General features: G+C 43.1%; 1 protein-coding gene across 4 annotated transcripts in view; it reads right to left on the reverse strand.

The window, feature by feature from the left end:
* FAM174A (family with sequence similarity 174 member A) overlaps positions 1-20,257 on the reverse strand; it is a 62,017-nt gene extending 41,760 nt beyond the window's left edge. For all 4 annotated transcript variants that reach the window (XM_065656675.1, XM_065656674.1, XM_065656677.1 and 1 more), the window contains exons 1-2: positions 19,830-20,257; positions 6,932-7,066 (exon numbers count right to left, since the gene is read on the reverse strand). In XM_065656675.1, coding sequence (XP_065512747.1) covers positions 6,932-7,066; positions 19,830-20,107 — 413 coding nt within the window. In that variant the 5' untranslated portion in view covers positions 20,108-20,257. The remainder of the gene's footprint in view (positions 1-6,931; positions 7,067-19,829) is intronic.
* Positions 20,258-20,578: the final 321 nt, after the last annotated feature.

Raw genomic sequence — 20,578 nt, forward strand, 5'->3', positions numbered from 1 at the left:
AACAGCAACGCTCAAGTAATAGCCATATCAGCACACTAGTATACTAACACCACTATGCTGATTTTAGGAAATAAGTCAGTTTCTCTGCCGAGCTTTGGAAAGAGTCAAATAGACTTACCAGCTAATCCAAAACAAGTCTATAGGGATTTCTCACATATGCAAAGATTATAACCTTAAAGAAGGCTCGATTTTTAGCCAAGAAAAATGAAAGCAGAGTAGATACTACTACAGTCTATAAACAGGTCATACAGAAAGAAGGAAAAAAGACAACTATTTTCTATACAGAAGAATACTTACATTATTTATTGCCCATAACAAACGTGTATGAACCCACATGAACATGCAGATCAGGATTTCCTATAACTGCATTTAGGTTTTTTTAGTGCCCTCCATTATGAGATATGAAGGTAAGAAACTGATGAACTGAATAAGCTGATTGTTGACTATAGTCAAGCAAAATTGTAACTGTGATTTAATTAACAAAGGACTAAACCCAAAACCATTAAAGGCCCCTTTTCTTTGTTCCCTAATTAGTTGCTCCAAGCCTCACAGAATATTTATGCTACCTTAAAAAAAAAAAAAACCACAAACCAAACAAAAAACCCCCCACACCTCTGAATTACCACAAACCTCAGGATAAAGTGCAATGACATCTACTGAGACTATGTGAATATCATTATTATTGTGTTGTCCTCAGCAACTCTTTGATTACTTTGGTATTTTGTATTCCCTTTGGTCATTCTTGGTTAAGCAGTGACATGAAGACTGACTACTAAGCTTCAGTGCAGACACAAAAGACTTAGTTGAAACAAGAGAAAAGAAATTAACTGGAAAAAGTACACTCTCAACGAAGGATTTTTTTTTAAGTACTCTACATTAGTTTTCAAACTTCCTTCCCAGCAATGCCTTTGCTTTGCAAAGTTTGAACAACATTTTATCAAGGTGTTCCATAGAGATTTGTCGAGCGCATTCACAATGTTCAGCACTGCTGTTCTCCCACACACAAACACTGTTTCAAGATAAAAAGTAACTTTTAAAATTTTGAGAGCTTCTCCCCATAAAGGAGAACACAGTGATCTCTCACTATGCATATAAACAGAGTATATTCACATTATTGACTAAACACAAGTGAAGTCTTTGTTTTCTCAAAATAATGACTTTGATAATTTAAGCACTTACTTTCTGAGATATCTTGGAACAGCAACACCTTCTTCCTTTATTATCTACAGTTACTCTCTTCTGAAAGTATTACTTTTGATCTGGTTAGTCAGTTTTCCTCAGCAAGTTATCAGAAACATGTTGCAGTTACGTTTGGTTAGATCACTCAGTCACTCCAATACAATTACTTTTCTTGCAGTTTGTCTAAGATGCTGACATTATTATCTCTTCTATGAAATCCATCAAATTTTAGGTAATTTCACACCCCCTTAGGGCAGAAATAAAGCTATGTCTACGCCACAAGTTAGATCACTCTACGTAGTTACTCCAGACCATGGTATGTTCAAACATGACATGCCAATTTTCTCTCCACTTTTTCTGGGCTCTTTGGACTTGATCAAAACATCAGGTATTGCTTTTTCATCTGAAGCTGAAGCTTTTAAAATAAAATACTACTTGATACTTTCACCAACAAGATACCACAGTGTGTGAGGAACTGTATCTATTAAAATAAATACTTGTTTTATCTATGCCAACAGCTAAATTAAACACTACTAATGTATTCAAACTGTTTGTACTGTATGTCACCCAAAGGACTATTTTTTAAGTGGTCTGGATCAGTAATCTGCTTTCAAATACTTCCAAATTGTCTGGTATACCTAAACTAAATTATTATTTCCTGTAGTACTTTGAAGAGAGTACTTTAAGTACTTTAAAGAGAGGCTGAGTATTTGGGAATTAGGACAGGGTTTTTTTCTGATGTGGTTTTTGTTTGTTTGTTTGTTTTCCAACTACAACACTAACAGTGTGATTTTGTTTGTAATTATCACAGTTAAGGGCAACTGCAGCTCAAAGCCTGCTGTCTGTAGTTATAAAGAGTTTGCTTTAATGCAAGTTAATTTCTTAATCATAAAATCAAATTATTTTCAATTACAGAATATAGAAAGAGTAGTGGTAAAAACATTAATTTAGGACATAATTTGACAAAATCCATACTGGGAACAGCAGTAGGGCAATCCATAATACAACTACTTCAATGAGTATGAGTTTCCAAGGCAAATTTTGAAAAGGAATGAATAGAATATGATCTATCTGATTGAATAACCATGATAGATATAAATAGGGTCCTTGGTACAGCCCTATTTAGATTTTAGAAGTTCTCAGGTTTCTCTTTTTAGATTGACAGGCAGTTAACGAGCAAAAATTCATTCACCCCAGCATCACCCTAGCATGTCTGTGGCAAAAAGGGAAAATTAAGATAAAAATAAGGAGCTCTATCTAAACCATACTTCATTTTCTTACTGTTTTACTTCTGTTTCATTCTTATATATCCTTTCAGGGACAAGAATTAAATACCCAAGAATGAAATAGCTGAATTATGTAAAGCAGGTAAAAACACTATCTGCTTTACATACTTCAGTTACTCCATAAGATGCCACAAGTATATGATCGCAAAATGGATTTGGAACAATTTAAAAGTACTGTGCATATTAGGTACTTCCACAATAAAACACTTGAATGGAAACTTTTTCTCCCTCAAATTGAAGTATTTAGAAAAGTACGGAAAAAAAAAAAAAATCAGAAATCTGCTTTCTGAAAACCTCTGACATCATTTTAGTGAACTTACCTCTGGGGTTTTCATTGCTTCTGTTTTAAGGAATGCAAAGAAGTTTAAAGAAACAGATACAATCACTTTGACACTTTGGAGTGATTTTGTAGCTTCAGACTTCAAATATACAATCTTGTTTATGCTAGTATACAGTAACCTTCCCTGGAGCAACTCGAGGCCATTTCCTCTTGTCCTGTCAACTTGCTACTTGGGAGAAGAGACCAACACCCTCCATGCTACAACCTCCTTTCAGGTAGTTGTAGACAGCGACAAGGTCTCCCCTCAGCCTCCTTTTCTCCAGACTAAACAGCCCCAGATCCCTCAACCACTTCTCATAAGACTTGTGCTCCAGACCTATCACCAGCTTCGTCGCCCTCCTCTACATTCTCTCCAGTACGTCAATGTCTTTCCTACAGTGAGGAGCAAAAAACTGAACACAGGATTCAAGGTAGGGCCTCACTAGTGCTGAGTACAATGGAATGATCACTTCTCTAGTCCTGCTGGCCACACTATTCCTCATATAAGCCAGGATGCTGTTGGCCTTTTTGGCCACCTGGGCACACTGCTGGCTCATATCCAGCCAGCTATCAATCAACACTCCCAGACCCACTTCTGACAGGCAGCTTTCCAGCCACTCTTCCCTGAGCCTGTAGTGCTGAATGGGGTTGTTATCACCCAAGTGCAGGACCCAAGACTTGGCTTTGTTAAGACTTATACAATTGGCCTCAGCCCACCAATTCAGCCAGTCCAGATCCCTCTGTATGACCTTCCTACCATCCAACAGATCAACACTCCCACCTAATTCAGTGTCATCTGCAGATTTTCTAAGGGTGCACTAAATCCCTTCATCCAGATCATTGATAAAGAGATTAAACAGAACTGGCCCCGATACTGAGCCCTGGGGAACAGCACTCATGACTGGTGCAAACTGGATTTGACTCCGTTCACCATTAAGTGTTTGGACCTGGCCAGCCTTCCAGTTCTTTAGCCAACAAGGATTACACCCATCCAGGACACGAGCAGCCAGCTTCTTCAGGAGAATGCTGTGGGATATGGTGTCAAAGGCTTTACTGAAGTTTAAGTACACAACATCTTTGTGTACTTTGCCTCATCTACTAAGCAGGTCACCTTGTCACAGAAGGAGACCAGGGTGATGAAGGAGGACTTGCCATTCATAAACCCATTTTGACTGGGCCTGATCGCACGGTTTTCCTGTATGTGCCGTGTGATGGCACTCAGGATGATCTGCTCCATGACCTTCCCCAGCACCAAGGTCAGATAGACAGGTCTGTAGTTTCCCAGATCCTCCTTCCTTCCCTTCTTGTAGATGGGCATTCACATTAGCCAACTTCCAGTCAACTGGGACCTCCCCAGTTAGCCAAGATTGCTGATAGATAACGGAAAGTGGCTTAGTGATCATCTCCGCCAGCTCCCTGAGCACCCTTGGAAGGATCCCATCTGGCTCCATAGACTTGTGGGTGTCTAAGTGGTGTAGCAGGTCACCAACCATTTCTCGTTGGATTATTGGGACTTCATTCTGCTCCCCATTCCTGTCTTCTGGCTCAGGGGGCTGGGTACCTGGAGCACAACTGTTCTGACTATTAAAGACTGAGGCAAAGAAGACATTTTATATCTCAGCCTTTCCCCCATCCTCTGTCACTACATTTCCCCCCGCATCCACCAGAGGATGGAGAGTCTCCTTAGCCCCGCTTTTGTTACTGATATATTTATAGAAACATTCCTCGTTGCCTTTTACAGCAGCAGCCACGCTTAGCTCTAGTTGGGCTTTGCTGTTCTAATTTTGTCCCTACAGAACTTCATTGGCACTCTTGTACTCCTCTTGAGTAACCTGCCCCTTCTTCCAATGGTTATAAATTCTCTTTTTATTCCTAAGTTCCAGCCGCAGCTTTCTATTCAGCCAGGCTGGCCTTCTTCCCCACTGGCTCGCCTTTCGGCACATGACAACAGTCTGCTCCTGTGCCTCTAAGATTTCCTTCCTGGACTCCTTTGTCTTTCAGCACTGCCTCCCAAGGGACTCTGCCAACCAGCCTTCTGAACAGATCAAAGTCTGCCCTTCAGAAGTCCAAGGTATGAGTTCTGCTGACTGCCCTCCTTACTTCTCCAAGACAAGAAAACTGAGATATTTCATGACCCCTATGCTCAAGGCAACCTCCAACTGATACATTACCAACAAGTCCTTCTCTATTCACAAACAACAGGTCCAGTGGGGCGCCTCCCCTAGTAGGCTCACTAACCAGCTGTGTCAGGAAGTTGTCTTCCATGCACTCCAGAAGCCTCCTAGACTGCTTCCTCTCTGCTGTGTTGTACTTCCAGCAGACATCTGGTAGGTTGAAGTCCTCCCTAAAAACAAGAACAAACGACTGGGAGACTCCTCCCAGATGCCTGCAAAATATTGCATCTGCCTCTTCATCCTGATTGGGTGGTTTGTAACAGACTCCATCAGGATGTCTGCCTTGTCCTTCCCCTTGATTCTTACCCAGACACTCAACCCAGTCATCACCCTCACCAAGCTCCAGGCAATCAAAACACTCCCTGACATACTGGGCTACCCCACCTCCTCTCCTTCCTCGCCTGTCCCTTCTGAAGAGTTTATAGCTATTCAATGCACCACTCCAGTTGTGAGAGTCGTCACACCATGTTTCTGTGATGGCAAATATATCGTAGTTTTTCTGCCTTCTGTATAGTCCCTTTGGATAAAATACTGCGCTCGAGACATAATCAGCTCCTTGAAACTTAACAATAAATATAACCATGCTTAATCTCCAAATAAGCATACAAGAGCATGAAGTAACCTCCATAACATGAAGACACTGTTGTTAACTGTATAATACTGTTTGTTAATGATAACTGGCCATATTATCATGTTCATTCCTAGTAAAAAGGTTACTTGAGACTCCTGTAAATAAACCTTTATGAGAAATATCATGTTTACTGGCCATCAAATACCTCAAAGTCTTATAAGTGTGCCAAGTTACAAGAGAATTTAAAATATCTATGAAAGACACTGAGGGAATTCCTGGATATAATGACAATTACCTATTATGTAATAGACATAATGTATACTGGAATAAGACTAGTAACATAGGGTAACCGTAAGTGCCACATGACTCTCTAGTACAGAGGAGTGGTAAGTGGAGATATTCCAAGTAGTTTATTCTAATGTATGGGGGAGAGAAAAAGGAAAGAGTGACTTTAATCTGAAAGATTCCCCCTAAGGAGACAAAGTTAAAAAAAGACTGAACCTTTTGCTTCAAGTTCCAGAACTGCAACCAAAGTTGTTTCCTGATAAACAGCAGAACACCTGACTTAGTACTCCAATACTTTTAATTCATTTGACACATCATGTATTGCATTTGTTGAATTGTTTTGCTTAAGACTTTCATTCAGATTCACAGTGTGACTAGCAGAATTCATCATTTTGTCTCCTCTGAAACTTGACAGTATTCCTCATTATGCCAATTCTATCAAAGCTTTTACTATGTCTTTGCATGTGCAGTGAGTGTGATTGCATTACTCAATAAGGAAAACTTTCTAAAGTTTGAAGAGAATTGAGTAAGAATAATAACTTTGAATTGATCATAACATTTAAGTGTAAGGACAATAAGGAAATATAGCAAAATTTTCCTGTATCTACATAGTTTCAGAGAGTGATTTAAGGATATGAACCTGTCTATGCAGCATTACTAAATCTAAATCTTCATGCAGGATCATCATCAACTAACTGCTGACTACTTTAGCAATGAGAAAGCAGAATGAAGCTGCTGGAAGCAGAACTCATGCAAGAAAACACACAAGAAAAACTGAGGAGACTCCAAAAAAAAAAAAAAAAAAAACCACAGAAAAAAGAAAAGAAAAAGAAAGGTAAAATCCGTCAGCTTTTACATAAGCTTCAACAACAACACTGTATTTGTAACAAAAATATCCTGCCTTCCTCTCCATTTCTCGAGTACTCACATGCTGAAGACAAATGGTTATCTTCTTGCCCACTAAATTCTTTCCCATTTAAAATTCAAGTGATCTTGACATCCCTTCTCCAACTACATGCATATGAAACACAGTAGTGAGCTTTTGCAGTGAAACTGCTTATCATCCATACTCCTTCACTTCTGTTGCTAGAAGTACATTTGGCTTCTGTATACAAACCTTCGAGGATGATTGGCAACAAACAGTGTTGTATCGTCATCCTCATCATCTTGCTCTAATGGGGTCAGTTCCATGTTTTCTATGTTTGTATCCAAAACTCCGTATCTTCGGGTTTTTCTGTTTCGCCTTCTGAGCCTGAAATGTATTTTAAAACATTTAAGTTCTATAAATTAATCTCTACTTTCTGTAGCAACTATGTAAGAAAACCGCCTTTTAAGATATATCTATTTTGGTACTTATAAATTTTAAAAAACAGTATATGTAAAGTGTACACACTTAGGTCTACGAAATGTGGAGGTCCAACAATTCTTAGTGTCAAAAGTTTACATGAAATTATGAAGGACAATAAAAATGTCATCTATAATTTTGTATGCAATTACTCTTGTGAATATAAAAATCCTATACAGACACTCAGTAGATAAATGCAAGAGCAAGGTAGAAATACATGCAAAAGCTACTTCTAGCAGATCCTACAATGAGAAAAAAATTGTCAAGCTACATATTCTTTATGTGTTTTATGTGTCTCTATAGCACAGCAGATCAAATCAGAGACAAAGTCAAAGCTATTGCAGCCATGTAACACAAGTCATGGGTGACATTGAAACTTTTTATTATAATTTGTGAAGTCTTTTATAGCTATCAAGTCAAAAACATTGTTTATAATTACACTTTGGAACAAGAGAGAACTTGTAGAGTCAATGTCTTGTATGCTTCACAAAACATGGAAGGAAAAGGCACACTAAAACATTCCATTTCACTTTACAAAACTATTCCTATATGCATCAAATATGCCTTGCTCAGGTTTTTAAGGATGAGGAGCTCAGATCACTAGCCACTCAGCAAACACTATACATCTGTTTACAAAATGCTGACAGTCACTTTTAGCTACTGTATACTAGCAAACAGCAGCTACCTGAAAGTTGACTTAAAAAAAAATTTAAAAAGAGTCTGCTTTCTAGGCATTTAGTGCCAAACTCAAAGGTGATAGTAGCCCTTCCTTTTAGAAACTCCAGAACTTACAAACCCAAGCTAGGTGCCTAGGAAAGGTGTTTACAACATTCAGGAACTTCAATAATGGATATTTCAGAGCTATTAATCAAAAAGATTATTTATGTATAGCATACTATGTATAATATATTATACTATTATTATACTGTGCATAATCACCTCTCTGCCTCACACTGAGGCACCACTTTAAACACTTGCTAAGAGATATCAAATACGATATCAAGACTTTCAGCTTCAGATTCTGTCCGGAACTCTGGTGTGCTTAAATAATATTTCTAATGTGCTTCTCGGAAAAGCATTCACCTTTTCATACCAGGGCAAATTTAGCAGAACACACAGCAGCCTCCGGTCTTGGTTTAGACCATACTCCAGTGAATTAGACCTCCTTTTTGCAACTAAGAAGCAAATTAAACCTTGTTAGGATGGGAAGGGTACAAAATACCTTTCTTCAAAGTGCTCCAACTTCTGATATTATAAAAAGAAATAATCAGCATGATCATTTCCTTCACCCTCAACTATGATTTGAAACAATAGCAACTGTTGTGCCAGGCATCTAAGTGCTTTAGCACAACTTCAGGTACCTAACTTTACTGTTTAAAGCTAACGCTAATAAAAAAGATGCAAATTTCACCTTTTGGTTCAAGACAAGTTCCTTCCATTTTCTTCCCTCAGTTCATCTGGCCTTTGGTCCTCAATATAGAAAGAAGTTGAATAGAATCACAGAATCATGGAATGTCCTGAGTTGGAAGGGACCCACGAGGATCATCGAGTCCAACTCCTGTCCCTGCATATGACAACCCCACAGTTCACACCATGTGTCTGAGGGTGTTGTCCAGTCTCTTCTTGAACACTGTCAGGCTTGGGGCCGTGACGCCTCCCTGGGGAGCCTATTCCAGTGCTCCAGCACCCTCTGGGGGAAGAACCTTTTCCTAATGTCCAACTTAAACCTCCCCTGGCACATCCTCCTGCCATTCCCTGGGGTTCTGTCATCGGTCACTAGAGAGATCAGCACCTGCCCTTCCTCCTCCCTTTGTGAGGAAGCTGTAGACTTCGATGAGGTCTCCTCTTAGTCTCCTCTTCTCCAGGCTGAACAAACCAAGTGACTTCAGCCGCTCCTCATACGGCTTCCCCTCCAAACCTTTCACCAACTTCGTAGCCCTCTTCTGGACTGGTCACTGGTCACCAGCCCAACATAACCCCATTTACTATAAGCCTCTGAGCCTGACCTGTCAGCCAACAGCTCTCCCACTTTATCCAGCTGTATGCTGGACATGTGGTCCAGGAGGATACTGTGTGAGACAGCACCGAAGGCTTTACTGAAATCCAACAAGATCACATCAACAAACTTCTCTTGGCCAACAAGGTGGAAAACCTTGCCATAGAAAGAAATTAAGTTGGTCAAGGAGGACTTTCCCCTCATGAACTCATGCTGGCTGGGACCAATTATTGTACTGCCATTCAGATGTTTATCAGTAGTTCCCAGAATAATCTTCTCCGTAATTTTGAGGCAGAGTAGTGAGGCTGACAGGCCTGTAGCTGCCAAGGTCATTCCTGTTGCCCTTCTTGTAGATTGGGACAATGTTTGCCAGCTTCCAGTCAACTGGGACCTCTCCAGACTCCCAAAAGTGTTGAAAAATCACAGAGTGAGGTCTCACTATGACATCAGCCAGCTCTTTAAGTACCATTGGGGGAATTACATCAGGGCACATAGACTTGTAGGGATGTAGCTGGAGCAGCAAATCCCATGCAATTTCTGGATTGATTGGGAGTTTGTTGTTCTCACAACCATGGTGTGACAACCTTGAAGTGCCCCCCCATCCTTTGCAAAACAAAGGACCCATTAATGGTATATGTTATGCCTTAAACAGCTGGGTTTTGTAACTTCTGACAGGGATAAAGTGCTGTGGAGATAGCACTTGCATCTATTTCTTCAAGGTCTTGCAAAACAAAGGCATATATTTTTGAGATCAAGACAATTTGCAGTGTTTGTGAAGGTCCTAGTCTTCAGTCCTGGTTAAGTGGGCTGGAACCAAGGCAGGGTCATTCAGCAATCACTGATCGCTAGGAGAAATCACAAACCACCAGCTACCCATACAGGACAAAACAACTCTGGTCTAGGCACTTTTGAGACCACTGGCAAGACCACCAACCTTAATTAGCATGAAGAGCTAGCAGAGGGAAGAGATGAGCCACCCTCTCCTATCTCACATGCAAATCGACTAAAGCATAAAAACACCTCACTCTGTACACGTCTGTCTGTGTGTTTGTGTCTGCGTGTGTGTGTGTGTTATGTGCTGCACAGCATTAATGGTGATTGATCGTACCCATCACCCTGAAGTTTCATCACATCCCCCCACCAGAGCTACAGAGACCGTCGCGGGACCGATGAGTGGTGAAATCTTACCTTTCTTCTCATATCTTAATCTATCTCTCTTTTCTCTTTCTCTCTTTCTAAGTTTATTATTCTGGGCACTTAAGGGTAATATCATTTTGAGTCTTGTTGAAGTCTTCCTAAGTTTTATGATATAGTTACGAAGTTTTGCCAAGACACTATTTGCTGTAAATCTACTGAGTTTTAAGTAAATTCAGTATTTTATTGAACATCTCAAGTAATTGTCATTACTCTAAGTTACTTGCATTCACTGTAATTCCACTGAGTTTTTAGTAAATTTGTGACTTAATTGAACCTCTCAAGTAACAGTCATTACTCCAGGTTACCACACAAAGTATTCAAAAGTTAACTCTGCCTTCACCCCACTGAGCAGGACAAGACACATTGTTCTCTAGTCCAGAGTTATGGGGGCCCCAAGTCCATCTTTGGTGTTGAAGACGAAGGCAAAGAAAGCATTAAACATTTTGGCTTTGTCTATGTCCCTGTTTATAAGGTGACCATGCTCATCAAGTAATAGGCCAACATTATTTCTGGTTTGCCTTTCGCCATTAATATATTTGAAAAAGCCCTTTTTATTGTCCCTCACTGTACCGGCCAACTTCAATTCTAATTGAACTTTGGCCACGCAAACTTCCTCCCTAGAGCGGTGAGCAGCATCTCTGCAGTCCTCCCATGACATCTGGCCTTGCTTCCGCTGACCATATACTTTCTTTTTTCACCATAGCTCAAGAAGATCCCTGCTCAGCCAAGCTGTTTTTTTGCCTTGCCTGCTATTTTTTCAACATTTTGGAATTGCCTGGTCCTGTGCTTTTAGGAGGTGGTACTTAAAAAGCAACCAACACTGATGGACCACAGCACCTTCAAAAGCTTCTTCATAGAGAACCTAAGTAGCTCTCTGAGCAACCTGAAGTCTTCTCATACCCAGAGTTGAGGACTTGCTGTGAGTTTTCCTCCTATTAGTATATATTTTAAACCTGACTGCTTCGTGGTCACTGTGGCCAAGGCAGCCACTAACTGTCACTTCACCTACGAGACCCACTCTGGTAGTGAGTATCAAATCTAGGAAGGCACTTTTCCTGGTCGGTTGCCTTAGTACATGTACAAAAAGTCGTCCAGATGCTTTAGTAGTCTTCTGGACCTGTTTGTGCTAGCTGTGTGATATTCCCAGTTGACATCCAGCAAGTTGAAGTCCCCCATAAGGACAAGGGCAGATAACTTGGAGGCTTCGCTTAGTTCGTTAAAGAATAAGTCATCAGTGCTGTTGTCCTGGCTGGGTGGCCTATGGTAGACTCCCATGACGACATCCACTTTATTTGTCTGACCCTTAATCCTCACCCAAAGGCTCTCAACTTTGCCATCACCAGCTGCCAGCTCTATGCAATCCAGCCCCTCCGCTACACACAGTGCCACCCCCCCAGCCTCTCCTACCCTGCCTGTCCTTTCTGAATAGCCTGTAGCCATCCATCGTGGCACACCAGTCACAGGACTCATCCCACCAGGTTTCACTAATGCCAATTATATCACACCTGTGGAACTGAGCCAAGGCTTCCATTCATCTTGCTTTTTCCTCATGCTGCGTGCATTAGTGTAGAAGCACTTCAAGTGTGCTTCATTGTGCACTTCACCTCATGGCACAATCTGAGGAATCTCACTGTAACACAGCTCCTCAAGCTTTGGCATGCCATCACACTGCTCATCACTGACTGGCCTGGTACTGCTCCCTTGCCCCTTCCAATCTAGTTTAAGGCCCTATCCATCAGCCCTGCTAGTTCCCAGGCAAGAATCATTTTCCTCTTCTGCAAGAGGTGCATCCCATTGGATGTCAGTAGACAGATTAGTCAAAGAACTAAAACAATACTGGAAATGCTTATGCAATATACATGTATGGTCATAACTATGACACTAGAGCAGTGTCAATCACTGTTAACAAAAACTAACTTAAAATCTTTTACCCTATGACTGTTAGGAAGAAAACCTAGGACAAAATCCCCATTTCATTAAAGCTAGTAGGGCTTTCTATATAGTTTTTAATCTTTGTAGTTACTAAGGATACCTTGGGGTCTAAAATTATAAAGTTATGAAGATTTAAAATTTAAATTTAAATTCAAAAGTATTTTAAAAGTTAATGTTATATTTCTACATGCTCAGCACTAATCCTTCCTCTAGTACAGCTTACAGCAGTAGAGGAATCCAAAACAGATATTATCTGACTAACATCAGAGATGGCATAGATAATAGTTTACACCAAGAGCTAAATCAGAGAAACTAATAAATGTTGATGTAAAAAAAAAAAAACCAAACCACGAAATCCACACACACAAGGCAGAAAGTATGCTAAGAAAATGAGAACTGAAATAAAACAACAGGTCAAGTTAAAAGAATATCCAGTGCCTAAAGAAACATAAAACTGCAAGGTACTTCAGAGGGTGGGAAGAGTTTCAAGATGTCCACAGAGTAAGGTAAAAAACAGTCCCTACATAGCATGGGACCTTCTTTTGCAGGGAGACAATTCCAAAACTGACTGCTGACAGAAGTCTCAAAATCTCAGTCATCTAAGGCAGTTAAGTATTAGCTTAGATCCCAGAACTTCCTTATACAAAAAGGTATTCTCAATTACATGTCCGTAAGTTTTCCGAATGCTCATTTGCTGTACCAAATACAAAACTCTACTGAACACGTCTGCACCAAACAGTGGCAGGAGAATCATTAAAGAGCAAAAAGTAATAGGGCAAGGTACCTTACATGAAAGAATTCTCATTTTTACACAAAGTCTTGACAACTCACTGATTTAGTTTTGTGTACCAACACAGTGGTAGTGTGTATCTTGAGAAACTGCCACATTTTCAGTGTCAAATACTATTTCAATTAGAAGAGGTAAACTTCCTTCAAGCAACAGGACAGTTCAAACACAATTCTTACCTGAATTTGATGCCAAGTAAGAGTCACAGCAATACTTGCTCTTAATTCCATCAAGAAAATGAATTTAGCATAATAATTGTGTGAAATATTTTCTTCCAAGGACCCTTCTGTGTATTTTCTGTGTAGAACATAACATTGTAGGATTTGCAGGATAATGGCTGCTTATAAGCTGATGTAACTTAAACAGTCTCCAAATAACATTCATATTTTAAGGAACTCCTGAAAAAAGGAGATATAAACATAACCTGAAACAACCTACTCTGTCCTTAGACTTTACCAGAGAGGAAAAAAAAAACCACTGCATACATTAGAGGAAAACCCAGCCAAACAAAAGGAAAATACATTTTTTTGTTTTCTTCTCACACAGGTGGTTTTCAATGCTAACAATCACAGACAGTGGTATTAATCAAGTCTGTAAATGCTTTCCAAAGAGTTCAAGACTTCCTCATTCTACTGTCATGATTCCACTTCATGCACATTCAAGAAACTTAAATTACATTTAAAAGGCTGGGATAAATCCATACTGTACTAGTGCCATGAGTGAAGTTCCACTCTAGGATCATAATCAGCAATACCTTTTCTTAAAAGAAGACTGACAAATAGAGCAGCACTGGTCTAACAGCATTACTCAGATTAAAAGATTCACCAGGACTCACGATACATACATAGAACTTCTATCATGATTACACACATCATATATGGCGTACTTACTGCAAACTGCAAGCTTAACATATAAATATGTCCAAATGCTAAAAAGAAATGTTAGAACAAAATGACATTTTCCTGTAGTAATTTCCGCCTACGTAATAGAAGAACAAACAAGCTGTATTACACTGTCCTAATTTGCCCAGGTGTAAGGTACTACCCTTGCTGAAAGTCACGAACACTTTAAACAAGATCAGTTCAATAAAGTAGCTATTGCTAATCACCCTGTCTTTTTAGGTAAAGTGTCTTTCTACTAGAAGCTTTTTACAGTTAGTAAACTCTTCAATGAACCAACCTGCTTAACTTGTCACCCGTCAGCTCCACAATACTTCAGAAGATTCTGAGAAGTATGTACCAAGGAAACTGTAGCTCTCCCATCACCTCAACCTACAGACAAGTCTTAATTATGGGCCAGTATACGCTTTCTCAAAAGTGAAACTCAGATTTTCTTGCTCAATGGTTCCAAAGACAGACTACTTTCAAAGAGGTGGATAAGTTTTAGGAAACGCAGCACAGCAAAAGTATCATGAAGACTTCAGTAACAGTCTGTGTGACAGAACTAAGTTTTACCTGTCCCAGAGTTGACTCAGTGCTTGGAAAGTTACATCCTAAAGTTTTTGCATACCTTGTGCTACAAAATACAGTATGGTTACTTTACTTTCTCTATTAATGCACATTTTAAACTAAATTACTTTTTCCTGAACTATGAGCTATGCCCATTACAAAAGGTATCCTTATAAAGTTTTTCTTGAAGTTAACTGAGCTTTTCTTCTGCAAAAGGCATGCATGAGCTACATCTGTCACACCTGTGAAAGACATTCAGTAATCACCCTTCAAAAGGCTTATAAACAACTTCCTAGAAATTTGTTTTAAATTAAAATCATGACATGCAGTTCATACTGAAACACATTTTGGATGTCTTTCTTAGTATGATTTTCTCTAAAAAGAATAAGGCCATTTCACCTCATCTGCTACACCTGTTCTCTCATCATCTCAGAAAGACTGAAGATTTAAGACCCTGCACTTCTTCCTACATAAACATGGAATAAGACTTTTGTCTGCAATATGCTTTAAGCTAAGAAAACAAACAAACAAACAAAAAGTCACCTCTCCAGACAGAGTAATAGAGAGAAAAACCAAAAAGACGTATGAATTGTAAATTTAGCCTTTCTATGGGGCAATCTATTTAGCCTTTCATGAAGGGCAATCACACACATAAGGTATTTTACGCACGTATCAAAACTAAGAAGCAAAAAGGGCAATAAAACTACACTAGTAGACTGAACAAGGCATCACTGTGTCCTTCTCTTATTCCTAGCTCCAATGGATTGGTTGTATGATCTTGGTGCTTCATACCTTACTGTTGCAAATCTGTTATAAAAGGAGTTTGATATATACCAGAATTAAAACCCATAAAAGCCAGAAACTTCTATTTAAATTGGCAGAATCAGCTATTGTAGCAGAACAAGTGTGTGCAAGCGAGATCTTCGATCCAACAGAATCTAGAAAAGACTAAGGCTTCACTACATTAAAAACTTTTCTCACTAATGTGATTGGAGAAAACAAAAACACAGTAACAGCATCAACAGAAAAAAAATCTTTATTACTGTAAGAGTGGTAAAACACAGAAACATGTGGCCCTGAGAGGTTGTAGAATCTCCATCATTAGAGATATTTAAAACTCAAATGGACAAGAGCCGAGCAATCTACTGTAAGTGGCCCTGCCATGACCAGAAAATTGGACTAGAGCTGCGTGTCAGCCTCTGCCACTCTGTGATTGCCCATTTCAGTTGTCACAACCACTGACAATACCTCCCAAACTAAACTTCTAAATGTATTAGGAGAAGCAGAGGCACAAGCAGCACAACCTTCATAATCAGGCGGTTCAAACAAGTCTCCATACAAAGCTAGAAATGAAATTAAGATATTTTTCATTTCCTGAGAGAGAAATTGCATCATCAGCAGTATCGTATTTGAGAAGGTGGATGGGACATTGCTGTACTTTACATAACCATTCCCAACCAAAATTCATCTCCTACATGGAGAGATGTGAAGAGTCAGCAACATTAGCAAAGTTCACAGAATCACAGAATGTTAGGGATTGGAAGGGACCTCAAAAGATCATCTAGTCCAATCCCCCTGCTGGAGCAGGAACACCTAGATGAGGTTACACAGGAAGGTGTCCAGGCAGGTTTTGAATGTCTCCAGAGAAGGAGACTCCACAACCTCCCTGGGCAGCCTGTTCCAGTGTTCTGTCACCCTCACTGAGAAGAAGTTTCTTCTCATATTTAAGTGGAACCTCCTGTGTTCCAGTTTGTACCCATTGCCCCATGTCCTATCATTGGTTGTCACCGAGAAGAGCCTGGCTCCATCCTCATGACACTCACACTTTACATATTTATAAACATTCATGAGGTCACCCCTCAGTCTCCTCTTCTCCAAACCAAAGAGACCCAGCTCCCTCAGCCTTTCCTCATAAGGGAGATGCTCCACTCCCTTAATCATCTTTGTTGCCCTGCGCTGGACTCTCTCCAGCAGTTCCTTGTCCTTCTTGAACTGAGGGGCCCAGAACTGGACACAATATTCCAGATGCGGTCTCACCAGGGCAGAGTAGAGGGGAAGGAGAACCTCTCTCGACCTACTAACCACCCCTCTTCTAATACACCCCAGGATGCCATTGGCCTTCCTGGCCACAAGGGCACAGTGCTCGCTCATGGTCATCCTGCTGTCCACCAGGAGCCCCAGGTCCCTTTCCCCTACACTGCTCTCTAATAGGTCATTCCCCAACCTATACTGGAACCTGGGGTTGTTCCTGCCCAGATGTAAGACTCTGCACTTGCCCTTGTTATATTTCATTAAATTTTTCCCCGCACAGCTCTCCAGCCTGTCCAGGTCTCGCTGGATGGCAGCACAGCCTTCTGGCGTGTCAGCCACTCCTCCCAGCTTGGTGTCATCAGCAAACTTGCTGATAGTGCACTCTAGTCCCTCATCCAAGTCATTGATGAATATATTGAATAGTATTGGTCCCAGTACTGACCCTTGAGGCACTCCACTAGACACAGGCCTCCAACTAGACTCTGCCCCATTGACCACGACTCTCTGGCTTCTTTCCTTCAGCCAGTTCGCGGTCCACCTCACTACCCAATCATCCAGTCCACACTTCCTCAGTTTGGCAGCGAGGATGCTACGGGACACTGTGTCAAATGCTTTCCTGAAATCAAGATAGACCACAACCACCACTTCACCATCACCTATCCACCTCGTTATGTCATCATAAAAGGCTATGAGGTTGGTCAAGCACAACTTCCCCTTGGTGAAGCCCTGTTGACTGCCCCTAATGACCCTCTTATTCTTGATATGCCTTAAGGTGGCACCAAGCATAAGGTGTTCCATCACTTTCCCAGGGATGGAAGTGAGGCTGACTGGTCTAAAGCTACCTGGGTCCTCCTTCTTGCCCTTTTTGAAGACCAGAGTGACATTTGCTTTCCTCCAGTCCTCAGGCACCTCTCCTGTTTCCCAACACTTGGCAAAGATGAGGGAGAGTGGTCCAGCAATGACTTCAGCCGGCTCCCTCAGCACCCGCGGGTGCATCCCATCTGGACCCATGGATTTACAGGTGTCCAGATTGCTTAATTGGTCCCTAACCCAGTCCTCATCCACCAAGGCAGACTCCTCCATGGTCCTGCCTTCCTCTGGGGCCTCAAGGGTATGGGGCTCCTCAGGACAGCCTCTGGCAGAGTAGACAGAGACAAAGAAGGCATTCAGTAATTCTGCCTTCTCTGTATCTTCTGTCACCAGGGCACCCACCCCATTCATCAGTGGGCCTACATTGCTTCTGGTGTTAGTTTTATCTGCCATGTATTTGAAGAAGCTCTTTCTGTTGTACTTGACCCCTCTCGCTAGGTTTAACTCTAAGGAGGTCTTAGCTTTCCTAGTTGCCTCCCTACGTCCTCTGACAACAGCCTTATACTCTTCCCAAGCGGCCAGCCCCTCCTTCCATGATCTGTAAACTCTTCTCTTCCACTTGAGCTTACCCAGCAGTTCCTTGGATAACCATACAGGTCTCCTGGCTCCCTTCCCTGACTTCCTACCTGTCAGGATGCTCCGGTCTTGAGCTTGGAAGAAGCAGTCCCTGAATGCTAACCAACTATCTTAGGCCCCTTTACCTTCAAGTACCCTTACCCATGGGATTTCCCCTAGCAATTGTTTGAAAAGGCCAAAGTTGGCCCTGCTGAAGTCCGGGGTTGCGACTCTGCTTGGTATTCTGTTCCTGCCACACAGGATCCTGAACTCCACCATTTCATGGTCGCTGCAACCAAGGCAGCCCTCAACCTTTACTGCTTCAACCAGACCCTCCTTGTTAGTGAGCATGATATCCAGCAGTGCTCCTCTCCTAGTTGGCTCCTCCACCATCTGCATCAGGAAGTTATCATCAATGCACTGGAGGAACCTCCTAGACTGTGGCTGGCTGGCTGAGTAGTCCTTCCAGCAAACATCAGGGAAGTTAAAATTCCCCACGACAACCAGGGCCTGCGACTGTGACACCACTCTCAGCTGCCTGTAGAAGGCCTCATTAACTTCCTCACCCTGATCTGGTGGCCTGTAATAGACACCCACAACAGTATCACCCCTGCCAGCCTGCCCCGTAATTCTTACACACAGACTCTCAACTCACTCCTCATCCATGCCTGGACAGTACTCAATACATTGTAGTTGCTCTCTCACGTAAAGAGCAACTCCACCACCTCGCCTTGCTGGCCTGTCTTTCCTGAGAAGGACACAGCCATCCATGATCACATTCCAGTTATGTGAGCTGTCCCACCATGTCTCTGTAATTGGCACCAGATCATAACCTCCTGACTGAACACAGGTTTCTAAAGTTGTATCAGCTTGCACAAAATTTTCTAGAAAATGTATTTTCAGGGCACCATCTTCAACGAAAGTCATATGGCTCTGAAAACACAAAAGATTGAAGGCTGCTCAAGAACAATCTGTAGGAGCCATGGTGCAATCAACACATCCTAGGTTACCTGGCCTGCATGTCTTAGTACTTGCCTCACACAGACCACTGTCTTTCAGCTATCTTTCTGGAATAAATTACTAGATGCACCAACCACCACTACATCTAACTACGGTTAGAAGAGTTCACAGTTGAAGCATGAGAGAGAGCAAGTAAAACTGCAAGGACAACAAAACACGGTGACAAACACTGTAATTAACTTTAAAAGCACATAGATTTATACAGTCAATAGTTTCCATAGGAAATACAAAGGCAGATGACTGATAGTGCAAACTTTGTAAAAGCCCTTTTGGTAAGAAAGCACGAAGTAGTTTACTTAAAAAGAAAGCACAAGAGAAAGATGTTTAATGACAAAGAAGGAGAGATGGGCAAATTTGGTAGCTCAGTGAGACAGAAGCTCGACAACGGGGCAAAACTAAGCCATAGAATGTACAAAATTAAGATTCAAGTGGACTGACTGATGCCAGTAGTGACAAGTCCACTTGAACAGGTGGGAGCCACGAAAGGCCCAGCACTCATCAGTGCTATCACTGCAGCGAGCAGAGCCCGAGTCAGCACCTTTCCGCCCAGATGCGGGGCGGAGGCGGCACCAGCGGTTTCCCAGACGCCTCAGCCAGCGGCGCTCGCTGCAGCCAGCGGGGACAGGCCCCGCCCGCCGCCCCGACACAGGAGCCGAGGGCCCCCCAACAGCCAGTGCACCCGCCCGGGCCCGGCGCGGCGCCGGCGCGAGCAGGGCTTCTCCCCGCCCCTTCGGCGCGCGCTGCGCATCCCCGAAGGCCCGGAGGGGGCAGCACGGCCCCCCCGCCCGCCCGCTCCCCGGGCAGCGCTCCAGCCGGCGCGGCCGCCGCCCTCACCGTACGGTCCGGATCACGAAGTAGACGATGAGGGCGGCGCTGGCCAGCACCAGCACGGACAGAGCGCGCTGGGTCATGGGCTGGCCCTGCTCGGGCGGCGCTGACACCTCGGCCAGGCGGCTGCTGCTGCTTCGTGTGGCGCCCGCGTCGGCCACCTCTGTGGGGCGCGGGGAAGCGGTGGCGGCGCTGTGCGGGGAAAGGGCCGCCGCCGCAGGCTCCCAGCAACGGGCAGCCAACAACAGGCCCGCCAGGAGCCAAGCCGGCGGCGGCGGCCACATGTCACCTTCTCCTCCCGGCGCGGCCCCCGGTCCCCGCCGCCCCGCGGCGGAGCCTCAGCGCGAACGAGCCCTGCAGCCGCCTGACCGCCGGAAGCGGAAGCGCTGGACGCCCGGCGCTCCCCGCTGCCATGGAAGCGCCCGCGGGCAGCCCGCCCCGGTCCCGGCTGCGGTCACGTGCGGCGTGCGGCCGGGGCGGGGCCCGGCGTGAGCGGGAGTGCAGATTGGCGGGGGTGGGCGCGGGTTTCTCCCGCCGCCGGGGATCCCGCCTCCCTGCTACTGCAGGTGCTGCCCTCTCCAGTGGCTCGCGTTCCTCCCGCCGGCCCCGGGACCGCCCGCCGGGAGCGTTTGAGCTGCTGTTTGTGTGACCAGGCTCGTCAGCTGCCGTGCTCCGCGTGTGTCTGCGGGACAACGGCTGCGTGGGCTGAGCGGGTGGGTGGGTGGGAGACGCAGCTGCGGGCGATGGCACCCACA

Source organism: Caloenas nicobarica, chromosome Z (genome assembly GCF_036013445.1).
Source record: "Caloenas nicobarica isolate bCalNic1 chromosome Z, bCalNic1.hap1, whole genome shotgun sequence".
Lineage (NCBI taxonomy): Eukaryota > Metazoa > Chordata > Aves > Columbiformes > Columbidae > Caloenas > Caloenas nicobarica.